The sequence below is a fragment of the Meriones unguiculatus genome, assembly GCF_030254825.1.
Source record: "Meriones unguiculatus strain TT.TT164.6M chromosome 13 unlocalized genomic scaffold, Bangor_MerUng_6.1 Chr13_unordered_Scaffold_34, whole genome shotgun sequence".
Lineage (NCBI taxonomy): Eukaryota > Metazoa > Chordata > Mammalia > Rodentia > Muridae > Meriones > Meriones unguiculatus.
Window position 1 is genome coordinate 4,945,629 of NW_026843646.1, and position 21,311 is coordinate 4,966,939.

Genomic DNA, 21,311 nt, shown 5'->3' on the forward strand with positions numbered 1-21,311 from the left:
TTCTGAGAGAGGCAGTATGCTCAGAATTTTTCTGGAGAAGCTTAGAAGCAGTACCACAGAGTGAAGGCATAAATGATTCATTGAAGTATTTCCCATTGCTCCAATGTCTCCAGGTCTTACATGTACTGAAAGCCCTCTAAGCATGTAGCAAGTAGAGATAAAGACCAAGCCTGAAAGACAGCATGAAAGCTATTGTAACATGCAACTCAGCTATGCTGGATCTTTGTCAAATAGCTGTGCTGACTTCAATACTTTAACTGTATATAAATTTTGGTGAAGTTTTAATCCATTTGGAGGTGACTTCATGTGAAAATAAGAACCTATTTCTATGTTTCTACATATAGACATCTAGTTTGGTCAGCATCATTGTTGAAGATTTTATCTGTTTTTACAGTGTGTATTTCTAGCTTTCCAGTGTGTATCTCTATTTTTTCTTATACTAGTAGTACATTTACATAATCAAATATTACTCAGACATTTAAAAATCAAATCATGGAACATGAAGGTAAATGCACATTTGCAGGTAACTGAGAGTGAAAGAACCTAGACCCCAAAAGAGAAATAGGGTATGTATTTGGTTTACATATATATTAGTTGCAAGATGTATGATATGGAAGCAACTGAATACAATACCACAGGGGATACATACAGATTAAGAACTGGAGCTTAGGGGAGGCAGAGATTTCTCCATAGGAAAGGGAAATAAAATACTTGGTACAAGTGGAAGGTGGGCTAAAAAGATAGAATTGAAGGGGATTGGGAAAGGAAGAGGGCAATGAAAAGGTAACATGAAAAAAGACAGGTAAAATTAAGGGTCATTTGTTTGGTACAGTGGAAACCTAATGCAATAGAAACTTTCTAAAATATATACATATAAGAAGCCAATATAAATGAAATCACCACACAAGAAGAAAGTCCCAACTGGAAATCTCTTGTCACTAAAGAAAGCATCCAGTAATGGTAATAGTTTATATTTAACTGAGGTATTGTCCAAAGTAGTGTGATTGTAATGCCAAAACAATACAGGCTTTTGCCAAGACTATAGGCTGCTCTCCATAAATTGACTGCAATGCCCTCTTGCTGGAGATAACACTTACACTTACATGGAACACAAATAACTAGAGCTTGTACCTAAATAGAACCTTCAGACTTATATTCTAGCAACCTTGATATGGGAAGTGCTCGGCAACTACAAGAGGAGAAATATAAACACTAACCCAGCTACCAAACTTTTGAACTATAACAATGTCCTACCTGTAAGACATATTAGTGCAAGAGTTGTAGGAGTGAATAACCAATCTATAGTTTGACTTAAGGCCCACTTCACATAATGGAATCCACACCTGACACTGGTTTATTGATCAAGAAAAAGAAATTACACAGCCCATGGTTCTGGGGGAAAAACAAATACTACATTCTACTAAAAGTAATGAAATGACCATTGACACCATTCTGCTATACTCATAGACCAGTATCTTGTTCAGCCATCATCAAAAAAAAAGTCATCCTGCATCTGATGGAGACAAATTCACAGACCCATAGAGAAAATAGACAGTTAGTGAGAGACGTCAGAATATGCCCTTCAGGCTCTTAAGTAATTCAGCTAGAAGAGTGTAAGAGCCAGAAAGGATAGAGGATATCAAAGAACAAAGCACTATAAATTAAGAGGACTGAAGAATAGATAAACTGTGAGAGACTGAGGCAGCATGCACAAGGCCTTTAGTGTTCTGTCCCTAGCCCTATCTCTAATTGATAAGTGCTTGCAAATGAAAATGTAGTTTTCTCCAAGGGACACTCATTTTATCCCAGGCACTACTCTTAATTGTATTTTTAAGAGTACATTCCAAAAGGTAGATGGCCAAAAATTTCCCTCACTGGCAAGTTTGGATTCTCATGTCCTAGAATTCTGGCATGCATTTAAAAGTTTTTTTTATCATAGTTCTTATTTTAATTTGCTGACTATTTTTTTCTATTTTTAAAGCTACAGGTTCTCTGTGTGTATACTATTGTTTCAAGTTTAATATTTTATGAAAGTCCTGCATGTATGATCAAGTCTTCATCACTTCCCAACTTGGGCTCTTTTTATTTTTCTTTTCCTACTCAGATGTGTTTGCTTTTGTCTTTTTGCTATTTTATTTTCTTATTATACATTATAGCCCTCCTTTTTTAATATGAGGGTGAATTTAGACAGGATAGAAGGGGAGATATAAAAGATGCCAGGATTAAAGGAAGGGAAAACTTTAATCCGGATGAATATATAAGTAAAGTGACTATTTTTAAAAGAAAAAAGGAGAAGGAGGAGGATGAAGAGAAAGAAAAAAGAAGGAGGAGTTGGAGAAAGAAAAGAGAAGCAGGAGGAGGAGAAGGATGAGAAGATGATGATGATGATGAAGAAGAAGAAGAAGAAAAAGAAGACTAACAACAACAATTGTGTCAAAAGAAACATTAAATAGCCATGCACAAAAGATCCAGAAAATCTGAAAAGTTCAAAAAAGTAATTTATGAATAATAGAAATAGAAAAAAAAGAAAAAAACTCACATCAAAATCCTAGAAAATATTTTCAGCAAAAAAAAAAAAAAAAAAAAAAAAAATAGAAGAATGTATCCTTAACCTAATGAAGAAGGGGTAGCCTGTAAAAGTACAAAAAGTATATAGAACAACAATTAAAGCGTACCGAAAAGAAATTGTGCTCAGCACACAAAATCAAAACATTAAATGTAAAGAAAAGTATATTAAACAAAGAAGGGATATTAAAAGTTATAAGTTGAAAATACTAAGTTGCATATAATTTTAGAATAACTCCTGATCTCTCAAGAGAGATTCTAAACCTAGAATGGCTGAGACAGATTACATATAATCTTTAAGGGACCCTTATTCCTACATCCAGTAAACTTTCAATAATAAATGATGAATAAAGATATATTGCATAATAAAACCAAATATGAGCAGTATCTCTGTAAAACTTCACTACAGAAGCCAATCAATCGAACACTCCAATCTAAAGTGTTAACCACACCCAAGACAACACAAAGAATGAATAATCCCAAGCATCAAATCAGGAGGCAAAACCCCACACCATTACTACAAAATACAGGGAAATAATAAACATTGCTCATTGAAATCTTTCAACTTGGATGTTCAATTCTCCAATAGAAAGACAGGAACTAACAGAATGGACTAGACAACAATGTCCATTCTTCTGCTGCACCTACTGAACACTCTTTATCATCCAGGTTGGAGAGCATCTCTGTGTAAAAGGATGAAAGGAGACAGTAGAAGAAAGTGGACCAAAAAAGAAGTTTAGTGGAACTTTATTTTATAATGTTTACACAAACAAATACTAAAATTCTTGAGTCAATTTAAAAGAGAGTATGTACTGTACACACTGAATGAGGAGTTCCACCATTATCCATATGAAACAGATGACTTGCACTGATCCAGCACACATCTACACTCATGTTTACTGAAGCAAAGCTTACCATGTGCTAAGATAGAATGGACTTGATTGTCCTGAATCACATGAGTGCAAAATATAATATTATTCATTTTTTTTATTCATGGAAAACATGTACTTTTGTTTTTTGAGATTTTTAATATAATAACATTATTTCTCGTTTCTCTGTCCTACCTACAAAATCTCTCATATATCCCTCTTTTGTCTCTTTCAATTTCAAGTCTTGGGTTGCCAATAACTATTACATTTATCATGTGTGTGTGTGTGTGTGTGTGTGTGTGTGTGTGTATGCGTGTATGAGAGAGGGAGAGAGATCATTTAACATTTCAAGAAAGGCAATCATTTTACTTTGAAATTGTGGATGAACTCAAAATGTATCATCAAAAGTTATGACCTGCGTTAGACACAGAAATCAAACATTGTTTGACTTCAGTCCTAATTTGGCTAAAAGCAGTCAGTGCTCTGAAATAAGAATTGAATACTCAGTATTAGAGCCTGAACATCACGGTGTAGTGGCATGACTTGTCAAAGAACACATTTCAGTGAAAAGAGGAATAATATAAAGAAATACTTTGGGGTGTGTGCATAAGAGCTATTAATAATATTAATAATAGCTTACATTGTTTACTTGAGAAATATTCTGTGTATATTTTTTAAATCTCAATACCCAAAATGTTATAATTACTGTGTAAGAGATATTAATTTATTTATATATTATTTATTCTTCCATCAATTTTCCTTCCATTTTCACTCTCCTGAGTTTTGAGTAATCATTCTTTGCTCTTTTGAAAGTTCAAGCCACTTTTTCATAAAGTATTTTTACACACTTAACATATCAAAATTTGATTTGTAAAATATTTTATAATATTATAATACTAGGAATATATAACAAACCACTGAATTTTATCAAGGGTATTTATTATATATAGTATTACAGGAAAAAGGAAAATGTGAAGAGATGAAGTACTATTCTTTCTAGTTGTTTTTAAGAGACAGTTGCCTGAGTCCAACCATTTCAGGAAAAAAAAACCCTCATTTTTTTCTTTTTTATTGAATATTACAATTTATTCACTTTGTTTTCTGGCTGTAAGCCCCTCCCTCATCTTCAACCAGTTACAACCTACCTCCCTCTTCTACACCTATGCTGTCTCTCCTACTCCACTAATAGGGGAAGTCCTACTTCCCTACTATCTTATGCTAGCCTATCTTATCAAGTCTGACAAAGAATGACTGCACCTTCTTCCTCCTTAGCCAGGCAAGGCTGCACCTTCTAGGAGTAGGTGATCAAGGAGCCTTCCACTGAATTCATGTCAGAGACAGCCCCTGTTACCCTTAATAGGGAACTCACATGGAAACTGAGATACTTATGAGCTACATCTGAGCAGGGGTTCTAGATGTTCTTCATGCATGGTCCTTGGTTGGAACAGGACCCCCTGGGCCCATATTTTTTGGCTCAATTGGCCTCCTTGTGGAGGGCCTCTCACATCCAGGTCTTTCTACCTCCTGAATCTTCCATATTAATCCATGCTTTCTGCCCAAAATTTGGCTATGAGTCTAATCATCTGCTTCAATACCCTGCTATGTAGATTCTTTCAGAGGCCCTCTGTGGTAGTTTCCTGCCCTGTTCCCTATCTTCCCCCATTACCGATGTCTATCCCATTTGCCTTTCTAAATGAGGATTAAGCATCTTCCTTAGGGTTCTTCCTGTTGTTTAGATCTTTTAGGACTCTAGATTTTAGTATTTTTAAACCCAATATTATATGACTAATATCCACATATAAGTTAGTATATACCATGACTGCCTTTCTGCTTCTGGATACCTCACTCAGAGTGATCATTTCTAGTTGCATCCACTTGCCTGCTGATTTCCTTGTTTTTAATTGCTGAATAGTATTGCATTGTATAAATGTGCCACAATTTCTGTGTCCATTCCTCGGTTTGGGGACATCTAAATTGTTTCCAGATTCTGGATACTGTCAATAAATCTGTTATGAGCATAGTTGAGCAAATGTCCTTGTTGTATGGTTGACAATCTTCTGAATATATGCCCAGGGTTGGTATAACTGAATATTCTAGTAGCACTATTCATAATTTTCTGAAAAAACACCAGATTGATTTCCAAAGTGGTTGTAGAAGTTTATATTCCCACCAGCAATGGAGGAGGGTTCACTTTTCTCCACATCCAGTCCAGCTTGTGTTGCAAATGATGTGATAGTATCCATGAATAACACAAAAAATTCAACCAGGGAACTCCTACAGCTGATAAACAACTTCATCAAAATGACTGGATACAAAATTAAATTTAAAAAAAGTGAAGCCCTCCTGTATACAGAAGACAAATGGGATCGGAAGGAAGTTAGAGAAACAAAACCCCTTCACAAAAGCCACAAATAACATAAAGTATCTTGGTGTGACTCTAATCAAGCAAGTGAATGACTTGTATGAAAAAAAAAGAACTTCAAGGAAGATATCAGAAGATCTCCCGTTCTCCAGAATTGGTATGATTAACATAGTAAAAATGGCCACTCTACCAAAAGAAATCTAAAGATTCAATGCAATTCCAATCAAAATACAAGCACAACTCATTACAGACCTTGAAAGAACAATTCTCAGTTTCATACAGAAAAACAAAAAAAAACCCAGAATTGATTTTTAAAAAAATGCCTGTACAATAAAAGCTTTTCTGGAGGTATCTTCCTGTGAGATCTCAAGTAGTGCTATAGCACAACAGTAATAAAAAATGGCATGGTACTGGCACCTGTACTTTAAATCTTGAAGGGGAGTGCATCTACTCATTAATCATTTTTATTAAATCATATCAAGAAGCTGAGGGGAAAAACAAATATAGGTGAATCAACTGCTGTCTCAGTTTTAGACCCAGTTTGAGGGTGCCCAGACAGCCAATGCTGTCTTGGGCTATTTTTTCTGCTCATCAACCTTAAAGCGTTCCTGCTTTTCTATTAAGAGTGTACTTTTCTTAACTTAAAATTGTTCTCCAAGATTTTTTACATTAGCAAACACATCTTCCCTGAATTTGTTACACAATCTATTTTTCCAAATTCTTTCTAAGTGTAATGGCTATTGCTAACAATCTACATTTATGGCTCTTTTCAAGGGCAGTGGTTAATTCATTAAACTGCTCCAGTAAACATGTGAAAAGAGATCAAGCATTGTTAGTTTTAAATGCCAGTGATATTGCCCAGTGATGAGATAGAAGCTTTCTTAGAGTTTTCATACAACTCATGTTATAAGGAATATGGGCATCATAAGGGCAGCAAGCAGAGATATGCTACATAAGAACACAAAGTCCTCCAGAAAATCAGTTCTTGGGATTATGCTTCTCCAAGACAAACTCATCATGATTATGCTAACAGGGGAGCCACATTCCATGAGTTCTACAGCTGTTCTGCTGTTGCTCCTGCATGGTGCTTGACAGAACCAGGTAGCCAAAATAGTTTGCCTATATGTGGGTGAGGGTGGGGTAAGGTTATCTCAGGCCCTGGGAAGGAGAATTCAGGGTATTGCATGGGCTGTACTAGTCTGGACGGCCAGATAACATGGAAGGACTGAAGGATTTCTGAGAGAAAATGGCAGGTAGCTTTGATTTGATATGTTAACTAGGAAACTCTGCCATTAGTTTCAGGTTTGAATCCTACTTCTATGGTAACATAAACTTCAGAGAGAGAATCATGGTCTCCATTGCATAATGATCTTCAACTGAGCTCACAGGGAAGATAGGTGACAAAGACAAAGATTCTGTTTTTCTTTTCTTTCTATATATCTTCTTTCTTTTCTTTGAGGGAGGGCAGTTAACCAAACTAGACTCAAATTTTTGCTGTTTTGCTTTGTTTTTCTTCCTATATTTTATTTTATCAATTGTTTTTATTTTTCACAATTTATTCACAATTTATTCATTATATATGCTGATTGAAGGTCACTCCCTCGACTCCTACTGGTCTCTCCCTCCACCTTCCCCCATCCCCTTCCCATAGACTACTCAAAAGGAGAGTTCCTCTCCCCTGCCATTCACCCTTACATTATCAGAACAGTACTCAGCTATTAAAAACAGAAAAATAAAATTTCTGCTTGTATTTATTTTCCATGGGCCACTGTACTCACCTTAGAAGATTTCATACCATGAAGCTTGCCTGCAACCTTACCTTGAACTAAACACTAAGTATAACTCATTTTAATGAGTCCCATCCCAAGATACTGTTTGATTGACCATCTCAAATCCAGAAACATGTGAAATTTTAAATGCTACGCAGTCTAAAATATTTTATCACAGGCATTTCAGAGAATGTGATTCTCTTGCTCCCTGGAGGACCAGGGAGCACCAGCCCAGGAAGGCATGAGGGGTAGAAGATGAGTAGTATAAAGCTTGGAAAGCTTGCGAGCATAACAGTGGTTAGCCACTCTGGGAACCACCTCAGAAAGTAAGTTCAACTTTAATTCTAGAAAACAGAACACAGTGGCTTATATCCCTTGGGGAGTACCTGGGATGCTCCAAGCATAGGTGTAGATAATTGTTTAATACTAGGAAATTCAAGAATGCTAGATTTGCATTAAACAGCACATTCCTATTATATGAAAAAGAAGAACAAGAACACAGAACCAAATTATTCTATATTTGAAGGGAGGGGAGAGTTATCAGTGATCTGTGTCCAAGGCCATCTATCAACTTTGATTGGTGGTTTCCATGTCTAAAGATACTCTCCAGATGAAGTCAGGCAGAGAAAACGCACCCTTGACAGGGTTACCCATCTAGGCCAGAAGGAGAGTCATACATGGAAAAGAAAGCCTCCTCCCTCATATCTCAAAATTCAGTGTGGGTTGTGATTTTTTTCAGTAGTACCTCTGAAACAATAGGTATGTGTACACAAAGAAACTTCTACAGGCTACCACTGTTGTGATACTCTCAGAGAACTTCCTGGCTGGTGAAAGTTCATTTCCTACATATTCATCCACTGAACTAAAAGTTTCTTGTGTAAATTGAGGCAATTGAAAACACTAAATGTTGAGAATCAGGATTATCAATAAGTCTTCCATAAACACCTTATTATATGATACTGTTGCGTGTGATTGATATTCACTATTCATTGTATTCTTTTAAAAAATTAGTTTATTTACTTTACATTCCAATCTAAGTCTCCCCCCTTTCACTCCCGCATTACTACCCTCCATTCCTATTGCCTCTATTCCCTTTCCCCTTCAGAAAAGTGAGGTCATTTCCATTGAGCTAGTTTTACAGTTCTGTTGCATCTCAGTGGACCAAAGTACACAAAGGCCTTTCCACCTTGCTTATAGTCACAGAATTCCTCTCCAGTAAGGATACTTTTATGATGATGATGACGACTCTAGATTTGTGCAAGGCCTCACCATTTTAACACATTCATAAGTTCTCTCAAGTATGAATCATTTCATGATGATGAAGATTGTACAAATATAGAATGGTTTCACCATGTTAAAAGCACTCATAGGCTTTCTGTCCATTAGGATTTCTTTCAGGAGTTTGAAGATGATTCTGAAGTGCAAAAGTTTATTCACATTGGATGCAGTCAGACAGCTTCTTTCCAGTATGTGTTCTTTTATGTACTAAGAGATGTTATATGCAAAGGCTTTGCCACATAATTATAATCATATGGTTTCCCTCCAGAATGTGTTGTTGTCTTAGGAGATGACTGTTACATGCAAAGGTTTTATCACACTAATTACCCTCACCAGGCTTCTCTCCACTGTGTGTTTTTTTCATGTTTTTGGAGACTACTCTGTTGTGCAAGGGCTTTATCATGTTGAGTATACGTATAAGGTTTCTTTCCAGTATGTGTTCTTTTATGGCTTAAGAGATGACTGTTTTGTGCAAAGGCTTTACCACACTGGTTACATTCATAAGGTTTCTCTCCACTGTGTGTTCTTTTATGGCTTATGAGAGGACTGTTTTGTGCAAAGGCTTTACCATACTGGTTACATTCATAAGGTTTCTCTCCAGTGTGTGTTCTTTTATGGCTTAAGAGAGTACTGTTGTGTGCAAAGGCTTTGCCACACTCATTACATTCATAAGGTTTCTCTCCAGTGTGTGTTCTTTTATGGCTTATGAGAGCACTGTTTTGTGCAAAGGCTTTACCACACTGGTTACATTCATAAGGTTTCTCTCCAGTGTGTGTTCTTTTATGGCTTATGAGAGCACTGTTTTGTGCAAAGGCTTTACCACACTGGTTACATTCATAAGGTTTCTCTCCAGTGTGTATTCTTTTATGGATTAAGAGAGTACTGTTTTGTGCAAAGGCTTTGCCACACTCAGTACATTCATAAGGTTTCTCTCCAGTGTGTGTTCTTTTATGGCTTAAGAGAGTACTGTTTTCTGCAAAGGCTTTGCCACACTCATTACATTCATAATGTTTCTCTCCAGTATGTGTTCTTTTATGCCGTATGAGCTGACTGCTTTTTGCAAAGGCTTTACCACATTGATTACATTTGTAAGGCTTCTCTCCAGTGTGTGATCTTTTATGCCATATAAGAACAGTGATATAGGGGAAGGTTTTCCCACATAGAGTGCATTTAAAGGGTTTCTCTCCAGTATGACTGCTTTCATGCCTGCAAAGAAAATTGGCACATGTGAAAGATTTACCACCGTCATTTCATTACACTAATAAATATATTTATCTATATGAATTAATTTCATAATTTGGTCTAATGGTAAAGAAGAATCAAATTTTAAAGTTTTATCACATTATTTACATTCACGGTATTCACCTTCATTATGGGTATTTTTGAAGATCCCTGTGATGGTAAGAGAATTTGTTATGTGGATCACTTTTATAGCATCATTTTTCTATAAGAGGTTTTCTCCTATATATGAAGAGTATTTAAGAATTCAGAGTTTTACCACAGCAATCCCATTCACAAATTTTTGTACTGTATGAATGATAATTCATTTACAAAGTGAGCCAGGAAAAGTAGAAGTTCCAAATTTCTAGTATTCATAGGTATTTTCAGCAATATGAGTTTGCTGATAAATTCTCAGTGAAGTTGCAAAACCAATTAACAGTAACTATTTATCACATTCAGAAAATTTACTCACAGTGGGGACTACTACCAAATCAATTGTTCTTGGAGAAAGACAGGGACACTGCTTCTTTCAATATCCCTATGCTCATGTGTCTTAGAATCATTTTGACATATGATATACCAGTTTAATTTACAAAAATAATAAAGATTCCCACATTGAATTAACACAGTTTGTTTTTTGTTCATCATAGACATGTCATATAGGGATTAAGGTTTCTCCACAACAATATTCTTGATTCTCATAAGCTGCTTCTTTCACTAAACTTTACAAAGTTACTGCACGAAAATGAGTAACACTGGTTCTACTATGAAATTTTTGCTTATTAGAAGGTTTTGGACACATACTGATCACCAATTCAGTGTGTATACCTCTTACAATATCTGAGTAGATAGAATGAGACTAAACAGATTGGCAGTTCAAGTCAGTAGTTGTAATGTCCATATGATTCAAATGGTATTTTTGTTACAATATTATTTTATTTTCTTCTATCTTAGGGGAGTGCCTTGTAAACACAAATCAGATACCTGACATTGAAGTACATGGAATTATGAGATTTTAATGATCATCAGTACACGTAAAGCAGTGCTGTTTTTACACTGTTGCTTTTCTTTAAAACTTCCAGGACACAGCCATGTGTGCTGGTACATGCCTTCAATCCCAGCACTTGTGGAGGCAGAAGCAGGCATATCTTGCTTGTTATTTTGAGGTCAGGCTGGTCTAACAAGCAAGTCTAAGAAAGTCACAGATACCCAGAAAAAATCTATTTCAAAAACAGAAAATAAAAAGCAGCCAATAAACAAACAAACAAAAAACACCAAACTTCCAGGACACATTAAAATTTAAGATTCATATCTGTATCAGTGTGCACATAAAGTTACCTTTTATTACTGGTAGAACTTTGAAAATGTTCTTCAATATTATGGTCATCCCAATTGTAGCCTAAAAATATAGTACGAAAAAATATATATTATTGGAAATAACATGTTATTATTAAGACAAAACTTAAATCATTATCTTCTGTGACCCTTAGAATCATGCCTGATTTATTTACCACATTCCTCCTCATTCTCAATTGGAATTACAGAAGAGGATCAATTACAAAGTAAGAGTTGTCTCTTTATTTTAAAAGTGAAAGAAAAATTGCAGTCTTACCTATAGCAGTGAGGTTTTCACAGGTCTCTAGCATCACATCTTTGTAGAGTTGCTTCTGGGAAGGTTCCAGCAAGGCCCACTCTTCTTGGATGAATTTCACATGCACATCATTGAAGGTCACTGAATTCTAAAATATGCCATACATTTGTACAACAGAAACCGTGGCAACAATATAATTTATACGTCATTGTCAATATAATCATATAATTCTACTGCTTCGTCCATTTATTTTCTGACACAGAAGTGTGAATGTTATACAGTTGGGTGCTGTGCGTGATGTGAAGTAGGGGAGATGAAAAAGCCTAAAGGTTAGATTGAAAAAAAACAAAAACAAACAAAAAACAAAGGCGTGCTTCAAAAACCTGTGTTTCATCAGTTTGTAAGACATGAATATAAAGTAGCCATTAGTTGGGTACTTGAGCAATCTATGAATCATTTTCAGTTACTTGGGTGAGTAGGTCAGGACCCTGTCATGAGACAGGTGGAAGGACAAAACACAGTCATGATATTTTATATAGCAACAAATGAGATGTGTTGATCAGGGGACACTGAACAGATGGGTAACATCAGTCAAAAGACAACATGGTACTGAATATTATGTTTTGACCAGGGCTCAGGGATGTGGCATATCAGTATGTGAAGAGGGGGGCTCATATATTTGTGGAAGGGAAAGTGGACTACAGTGAATACATGGATAAAAATAATGTGAGTGGCAAGCAACAACAATCATAGCCAATAGCACCATATTTCTGAGTGACCAGACAAAAGAAAAGGAATTGAACACATGATTATTCTTTGATCATTGTTTTGTATATCCTCCTTACTAAATAATGTAGTCTATAGATTAAAAATAAAGATTAAAACTTTTTTATTAAAAAAGAAGTATTAATGTTATCACTAAGTCATTTTAGAAGAAAACGGAATAACAAGTTTTAACTGTATCATATCTGAACTTTTTGAAGAGGATATAGCTTTGGAATAGACATGGCAATTAATGCGGACAAAGACAAACAGAGAGAAGGGTTTGAAATAGAGAGACAGAGACATAGAGACAGAGACACACAGAGAGAGAAATTAACAGATGATCAATACTAAGTACAGATCAGAGAAATTTATTAACAGTTACTAACTACAAAAATTGGTGGACAAGCTGGGTGTATTCTGTCATGCTTTCAATTCCATCACTCAGGAGGCAGACGCAGCTGTATCTTATTGAACTGGATGTCAGAATTATCTATTCAAAGAGTTCTAGGACAGCCAGACCTATATAGTAAGACAGAGCCTCCCCTAAAAGTCAATCAAACAAACACAAAATATTGAAAGAACTCAGAGGTCTTTACTGAAGCTTCTACAAGGAATTATACATTCACTCCTGTTGTATATTTATTTTCCAGAAATCCGCAGTGCCCCAGCTTAAACTGTAACTTCAATGATAACTTACTAAAAGGGAATGCATGTTTAAACAGGTAAAAATAGAAGACAAAAATATTAGCGGTGTAAATGATGATCATAAATGAGCAACATAAGATAGGAGAAATGGCTCAGCAGTGAGGAGCTATTACTGCTCTTGCATATAATTGGGCTCAATTGTTAGTGTTTACCTGGGACCCGCTACTTTCAATCGCTATAAGTTCATGAATTCTGAAGACATCTTCAGACTACTGTGAGGATTAGGCACACAAGAGGTGCATATTCATGCATACAATCAAAATACTTATATTCAGTAAAACCTAAAAATAGATCCCAGATGGCTGGGGTGATTGTACACTGTGTCTGATAACCTGGGTAGCAGAGACTGCACAGTGACCAGTAGTTGGATCTGTGGTCCCCCAAACACCACTGACTGTGTTTCCAAGGTAAGAAGAAAACCAATGATGAGGGAAACAATTGGGTCCATCCTCAGAGTGCCCAGCAAATCTCTGGGAAAATTCCTTGGATGTTGCAGCAGGAATAAGTTTTTCAAGCAAAGGGACCCAAGAAGCAAGCAGGAGTAACTATTCTAATATCTAATAAAACAGACTTTCAACCAAAATTAATTGAAAGGGATGAGGAAAAGGGAATCCAAGATGGCATTGCCGGGAGGACCAGGACAGGAACAAGACAGCAATGTTGGTACAGCAACTAAAAGACTGAACTCTGGGTCCTAAAAGAACAGCAATTGTGTTTCCCAGGTGAGAGGAAACTCAGTGGTGTGGGGATCATTCAGTTCCACTCTCAGGTCATTCAGTGAGAACCCGGAAAATATCTCAGGCGTAGGATGTACCTGTGTGTCCTGATCACCTTCCCAGGCAAAACTGTGTGCTCCTGGGCACCAGAGACTGGGAGCCCCAGTCTCAAAAAAAGAAAAAAAAGAACAGGGAAGAAGAAAGTTGGACTGACCTCAGGTCACCCATTCTATCCCTGGAAAAGGTCCTGCAGGCTGGTGGGTGCACAGCTGCCAGCCTTGAGTGGGCCTCCAGTTGCGAGACCTGCATGCCCTACTCTCCATCACAGACAGAACTCTGTGCCCCAGGACACTAGAGGATGGGTTTCCCTGTCTGGAGAAAACCCCACAGGCAGGGAAAGAGCAGGTCCCAGCTTAGAGCACTCAGCCAACTCCCCCCCCACACACACTACCACCACCACACATGGGAACATTCTTGGAAATGTTTTCAGGTTCTTTCCCAGTCACCAGCTTGGTAGCCATCTGGCAAGTGCCTACCCATTCTACACACCATGTCAAACACCACAGACTAGGTCTTCTTGTTGGGAGAAAACCCAAAGGTGGGGAAAACATCTGGCCCTACCTCAGGACACCTAGCTTTAGAGAAGTTTCTGGTTATTCACAGGCTCCAGACTCTAGCCTCCTGCTGCACATGTGAGAGCAGTGATCAGCTGCCACGGGTTACTGCTTCGGTACTGGGGCACAGAGCTCTAACCTCAGACCTACAGAAGCCTGGGATCCCCAAGATCAACCCCCCAGATACTGCTCCAAGGGACAACCAGTTATCCCTAACTAAGCTGACCAAACCATGGGGTACCCAGGTTACAGCTACAGCTTACTAAATTCACAGCAAGAAAGCCAGAAGCAGGACAGCTGTTTCCAGGACTTCTCTGGGTGAGAGAAGAGCCCCCTTGACTAACAAAGACCACAATTACTGCTCAGGTCTCTATGCCTGTGGTGAGTTTTGGCAGTTCCTGAGAAATACCTGCTATTCACTGACAGTACCCCAAAAGCTGAGGAGCCCTCCTTCAGGAAAAATCATCTTCCTGCCAAGGGGATTATCCCCACCACAGGATTCCAGGAAGCGCCAGAAACTAACACCCAACACCTAAAATAGCCAAATGGGTAGAGGCAAGTGTAAAAGCTCAAAAAGACAGAGCAGTATGGCATCTCCAGAACCCGGTTATTCAGGGGCAAGCAGCCCTGGACACACCATGGTAAATGAAATTCAAGAAGATGACCTTACATCTGTGCTTATGAACAGGATAATAGCGGAAAAAAATAAACTACATAAAGATCTAGATGAAGATAAAGTCAAACAGATTATTGCCTTTTGCAAAGAAATGGAGGAAGATAAAGTCAAACAGATTATGGACATCCTTAAAGAAATACAGGAAGTTGCAGCCAAGTAATTTGTGGCTTTTAGAGAGGAAATACTTAAATCACTAAAAGATATTAAAAAAACAGAGGATTGTTTGAACAAACAGCTGAAGGAATTGAAGGAAAATACAGTCAGAGAAGTGAAGGAAATCAATAAAATGGCTCAAGATCTGATAAGAGAATTGGAAAAAAATTAAAGAAAACACAAGTGGAGGAAACTGTGGAGAGAAAGAACTTAGGGAGGAAAAGAGGAACTACAGAAGTAAGCATAAGCAATAGACTACGAGAGATGGAAGAAAGAATCTTAGGTGTGGAAGACACAATGGAATAAATAGATGTAGCTATCAAAGAAAATGTTAAATCTAAAAAATTCCTGACACAGACCATCCAAGAAATCCAAGACAACATGAAAAGCAAAACCTAAAAGTAATAGGAATAGAGGAAAAAGAAGATTCCCTCCTCCAAGGCCCAGAAAATATTTTCAACAAAATCATAGAAGAAAATTTCTCCAACTTAAAAGAGAGGTCTACAAGAATACAAGAGGCCTAAAGAACACCCAATAAATTAGACCAGAATAGAAAATCCTCCCACTACATAATAAACAGTAAGTATACAGAACAAAGAAAAAATACTAAAAGCTGCAAAGGAAAAAGGCCAAGTAACATATAATGGCAAACCAATCATTATCACACCTGACTTTTCATCAGAGACTATGAAAGGTAGAAGGGCCTGAATAGATATCATGCAGACCCTAAGAGAACACAGATGACCACCCAGGCTACTATACCCAGCAAAAGTCTCAGTCATCATAGATGGAGCAAACAAGATATTTAATGACAAAAACAAATTTAAACAATACCTACCCACCAATCCAGAGGTACAGAAGCTCCTAGAAGGAAAACTAACTACAACCCAGGAAAGCTAACTACATTCAGGAAAACACAGGAAAGAAATAATGTCTAAACTAAAAGTAACCAAGCACCCAAACACACTACCACAAGCAACATCAAAATAAAAGGAACTAACAGCGACTGATCATTAATTTCCCTCAACATCAATGGACTTAACACTCCAATAAAGACACAGACTATCAGAATGGATATGTAAACAAGACCCAGCAATCTGTTGCATACAAAAAACACATCTAAGTCACAAAGATAGACATTACCTGAGAGTAAAAAGGTGAAAGGTTCCAAGCAAATGGACCCAAGAAACATGCAGGAGTAGCCATTTTAATATCTAATAAAGTAGATTTTCAACCAAAATTAATCAAAAGACATGAGGAAGGTCATTTCATACTCATCAAAGGAAAATTCCGCCAAGAAGAAATCACAATTCTGAACATCTATGCTCCAACGACAAAGGTACCCACGTTTGTAAAAGAAACATTAATAAACCTAAACCACACACAAATCCCCATACATTACTACTGGGAAACTTCAACACCCCACTCTCAACAAAGGACAGGTAAACAACAGAAATTAAATAAAGAAACAATATCTCTAATAGAGGTCACGTATCAAATGGACCTAACAGATATCTACAGAATCTTACACCCAAAGAAAAAAGAATTTACCTTCTTCTCAGCACCTCATGGAACCTTCTCCAAAATAGACCATATCGTTGGTCACAAAGTGAGTCTCAACAGATACAAGAAGATTGAAATAATGCCTTGTATCCTGTATAATTACCATGGACTAAAGCTGGACCTCAACAACAACAGAAATAGCAAAAAGACTACACTCACATGGAAACTGAACAACTCACTACTAAATGACAGCTGGTTCAGTGAAGAAATAAAGAAAGAAATTAAAGTCTTCCTAGAATTCAATGGAAATGAAGACACAACACAACCAAACTTATGGGAGACAATGAAAGCAGTGCTAAGAGGAAAGTTCATAGCACTAAGTGCCTTCAAGAAGAAATTTGTAACATCTCACATAATCAACTTAATAGCTCATCTAAAGGCCCTAGGAAAAAAGAAGCAGACGCACAAAAAAAAAGAATAGACACTGGAAATAATCAAACTCAGGACTGAAATCAATAAAGTAGAAACAAATAAAACAATTCAAAGAATCAATGAAACCAAGACCTGGTTCTTTGAGAAAATTAACAAGATATACAAACCCTTAGCCAAACTAACTAAAAGGCAGAGAGAGATTATCCAAATTAACAAAATCAGAAATGAAAATGGGACAAAACAAAAGACACTAAGGAAATCCAAACAATCGTTAGGACTTACTTCAAAAGACTATATGCCACAAAATTTGAAAATCTAAATGAAATGGACAATTTTCTTAATCAATTACACTTACCAAAGCTGAATCAAGAGCAGGTAAATCAATAAAATAGTCCTTTATCCACTAAGAAAATAGCATTCCTCAAAATACTCCAATCCACAAAAAGCTCAGGACCAGATGGTTTCAGTGCAGAATTCTACCACACCTTCAAAGAAGAGGTAACTCCAGCTATCTTCAATTTATTCCACAAAATAGGAACAGAAGGAACACTACGAACCTCATTCATTGAAGCCACAGTCACCTTGTAACCTAAACCTCACAAAGACCCAACAAAGAAAGAGAATTTCAGGCCAATCTCCCTTATGAACATTGATGTAACAAAATAAATCAACAAAATACTTTGCAAACCCAATACAAGAACACATCAAATATATCATCCATTATGACCATGTACACTTCATGCCAGGTATGCAGGGGTGGTTCACTATACAAAAATCCATCAATGTGATTCACAATATTAAAAAATGGAAAGAAAAAAAAAAACACATGATAATCTCCCTTAGATGCTGAAAAAGCATTTGAAAAAATCCAGCATCCATTCATGTTTAAACTATTGGAGAGATCAGGGATACAAGGCACATACCTAAACATAGTAAAAGCAATATACAGCAAGCCTGTAGCCAACATCAAGTAAACAGAAAGAAACTTAAAGCAATCACACTGAATTCAGGGACAAGGCAAGGCTGCTCACTTTCTCCATATCTCTTCAACATAGTTCTTGAAGTCCTTGCTAGAACAAGAAGAAAATTAAAGGAGACCAAAAGGATACAATTTGGAAAGGAAGAAGTCAAAGTATCAATATTTGCAGATTATATGATTGTATACCTGAGTAACTCCAAAACTTCTACCAGGGAACTCCTACAGATGATAAACACCATCAGCAAAGTGGCTGGATACAAAATTAACTCAAAAAATCAGTAGCCCTCCTGTATACAAAAGATAAAAGGGCTGAGAAAGAAATTAGGGAAACAACACCCTTCACAATAGCCACAAAGAACATGAAGTACCTTGGTGTGACCATATCCAAGCAAGTCAAAGACTTGTATGAAAAAAACTTCAAGTCTCTGAAGAAAGAATTGGAAGAAGATATCAGAATATGGAACTATCTCCAATACTCATGGCTTGGCAGGGTTAACATAGTAAAAATGGACATCTTACCAAAAGCAATCTACAGATTCAATGAAATTTCCATCAAAATACCAACAGAATATTTTACAAACCTTGATAGAAGATTTCTCAACTTCATATGGGATGCAATGAAAGCAGTCTGAAGAGGAGTTTGAATACCAACAAAGGCCATCATAAGCTATTGCAGACATCCCATACAAGCAACTTAATGGCATACCTGAAAGACCTAGGAAAAAAGAAGCAGACACACCCAGCAAGAGTAGACCACTAGGAAAAACCAAACTCAGGGCTGATAACAATGAATTAGAATCAAAGATAATAATTCAAAGAATCAACAAAACCAAGAGCTAGTTCTTTGAGAAAATAAAAAACACGGACAAATTCTTAGCCAAACTAAGTAAATGGCAGAAAGACACTATCCAAATCAACAAAGTCTGAAAGAAAAAGATATAACAAACACTGAGAAAATCTAAAGAACCATTAACTCTTATGTCAAAAGCCTATATGCCCCAAAATTTCAAAATCTAAAATATACAATTCTCTTTAGATTCCACTTACCAAAGTTGAATCAACATCAGGTAAAGATATTAAATAGTCTTATAGTGCCTAAGGCATTAGAGGCAGCCATCAAAATACTCCCAACCAAAAAAAGCCAAGGGCCAGATGATTTCAGAGCAGAATTCTACAAGACCTTCAAAGAAGAGCGAATACTGATATTCTCCAAATTATTTCACAAAATAGTAATGGATGCAACATGACCAAATTCCTTTTGTAAGAACACAGTCACCTTGATAAATCCACAAGGATTCCCCAAAAGAAAGAGAACTTCAGACCAATCTATTTTATGTACAATGATGTAAAAATACTCAATAAAATACTTGCAAACCAAATCCAAGAACACATCAAAGATATCATCCACCATGACCAAGTAGGCTTCATCCCAGGCATGCAAGGGTGGTTAAGTATATGGAATCCATCAATGTAATCCACTGTATAAACAAATTGAAAAAAAGACCATTTTCTTAGATGCTGAAAAAGCATTTGACAATATCCAACAGTTATTCTTGTTTAAAGTCTTGGAGAGACCAGGGACAAGGCACATATCTAAAAATAGTAAAGATAGTATACAGAATATATACAGAATATACAGAATATATACAGAATAGTATATAGCTAACATCAAACTAAATGAAAAGAATGTTTAAGTCAATTCCACTGGACTTGGGGACAAGACAAGGCTACACACTCTCTCCAAATCTCTTCACTACAGTACTCGAAGACCTATCTAGGGCAATAAGACAACTAAAGGAGATTAAGGGGATACAAATTGATAAGGAAGAAGTCAAAGTATCTCTATTCACAGATGATATGACAGTATACAAAAATGAGCCCAAAATTCTACTGTAGGGAACTCCTACAGTTGAAAAACACTTCAGCAAAGTGGGTGGATATAAAGTTCACTTAAAAAAAACTCAAAAAAATACACTCCTGTATGCAAAAGACAAATGGACTGAAAAAAAATTAGGAAAATAACACCCTTCACAATAGCCAGTAAAAAAACAAAACAAAAAAAAAAACAACAACAACCAAAAAAACATAATGTATTTTGGTGTTATCCTCAACAAGCCAGTAAAAAACCTATATGAACAACAACAACAACAACAACAACAACAACAAACCCCAAAAACTTCAAGCCTCTGAAGAAAGAAATTGAAAAAGATACCAGAAGACAAAAATATCTCTCATGCTCATGGATCAGTAGGATCAACTTAGTAAAAATTGCCATCGTAACAAAAAACAATCTACAGATTCAATGATATTCCCATCAAAATATCAACATAATTCATTAAAGAACTTGAAAGAACAATTCTCAGCTTCATATGGAAAAATAAAAAAGCCAGAATAGCTAAAACAGTCCTGTACAATAGGGGATCTTTAGTAGGTATCACCATTCTTCATCTCAAGGTCTATTATATATCAATAGTAATAAAAACTGCATGGTACTATAATAAAAACAATCAGTGGATCAATGGAATTGAAGTGAAGACCCATAAATAAACCCACACACCTATGTTCACTTGATTTTTGACAAAGAAGCCAAAACCATGCAATGGAAAAAGGACAGCATCTTCAATAAACAGTGCTGGTCTAACCTGAAGTTTACATGTGGAAACATGAAAATAGATCCATATTTATCACCCTGCACTAAACTGCAGTCCAAGTTGTTCAAAGACCTCAACATAAAACCAGATACACTAAATCTGTTAGAAAAAAAAGTGGGAAAGATTCTCGATCTCATTGGCATAGAAGGTAACTTCCTCAACAGAACACCAAGAGCACTTGCTCTAAGATCAGGAATTAATGAATAGGATCTCATGAAACAAAAATCTATGAAGCAAAGAACACTGTCAATAGAACAAAATGACTGCCTACAGCCTGAGAAAAGATCTTCACCAACCCTACATACAACAGAAAGAGCTAATAAACAATATATATAAAGAGCTCAAGAAATTAAACTCCAACAATCCAAATAATCCAATTTAAAACTGGGGTACAGAACTAAACAGAGATTTATCCACAGAGGAATATCAAAATGGTGGACATTAAATGCTCAATATCTATAG

The 21,311-nt window shown here is 36.4% G+C and overlaps 1 protein-coding gene across 1 annotated transcript in view; it reads right to left on the reverse strand.

Annotated features, from left to right (window-relative positions):
• Positions 1-9,433: 9,433 nt before the first annotated feature.
• LOC132650859 (zinc finger protein 120-like) overlaps positions 9,434-21,311 on the reverse strand; it is a gene marked incomplete at both ends in the record, with an annotated part of 50,924 nt that continues 39,046 nt past the window's right edge. The window contains one exon of the mRNA XM_060376190.1: positions 9,434-9,797. Coding sequence (XP_060232173.1) covers positions 9,434-9,797 — 364 coding nt within the window. The remainder of the gene's footprint in view (positions 9,798-21,311) is intronic.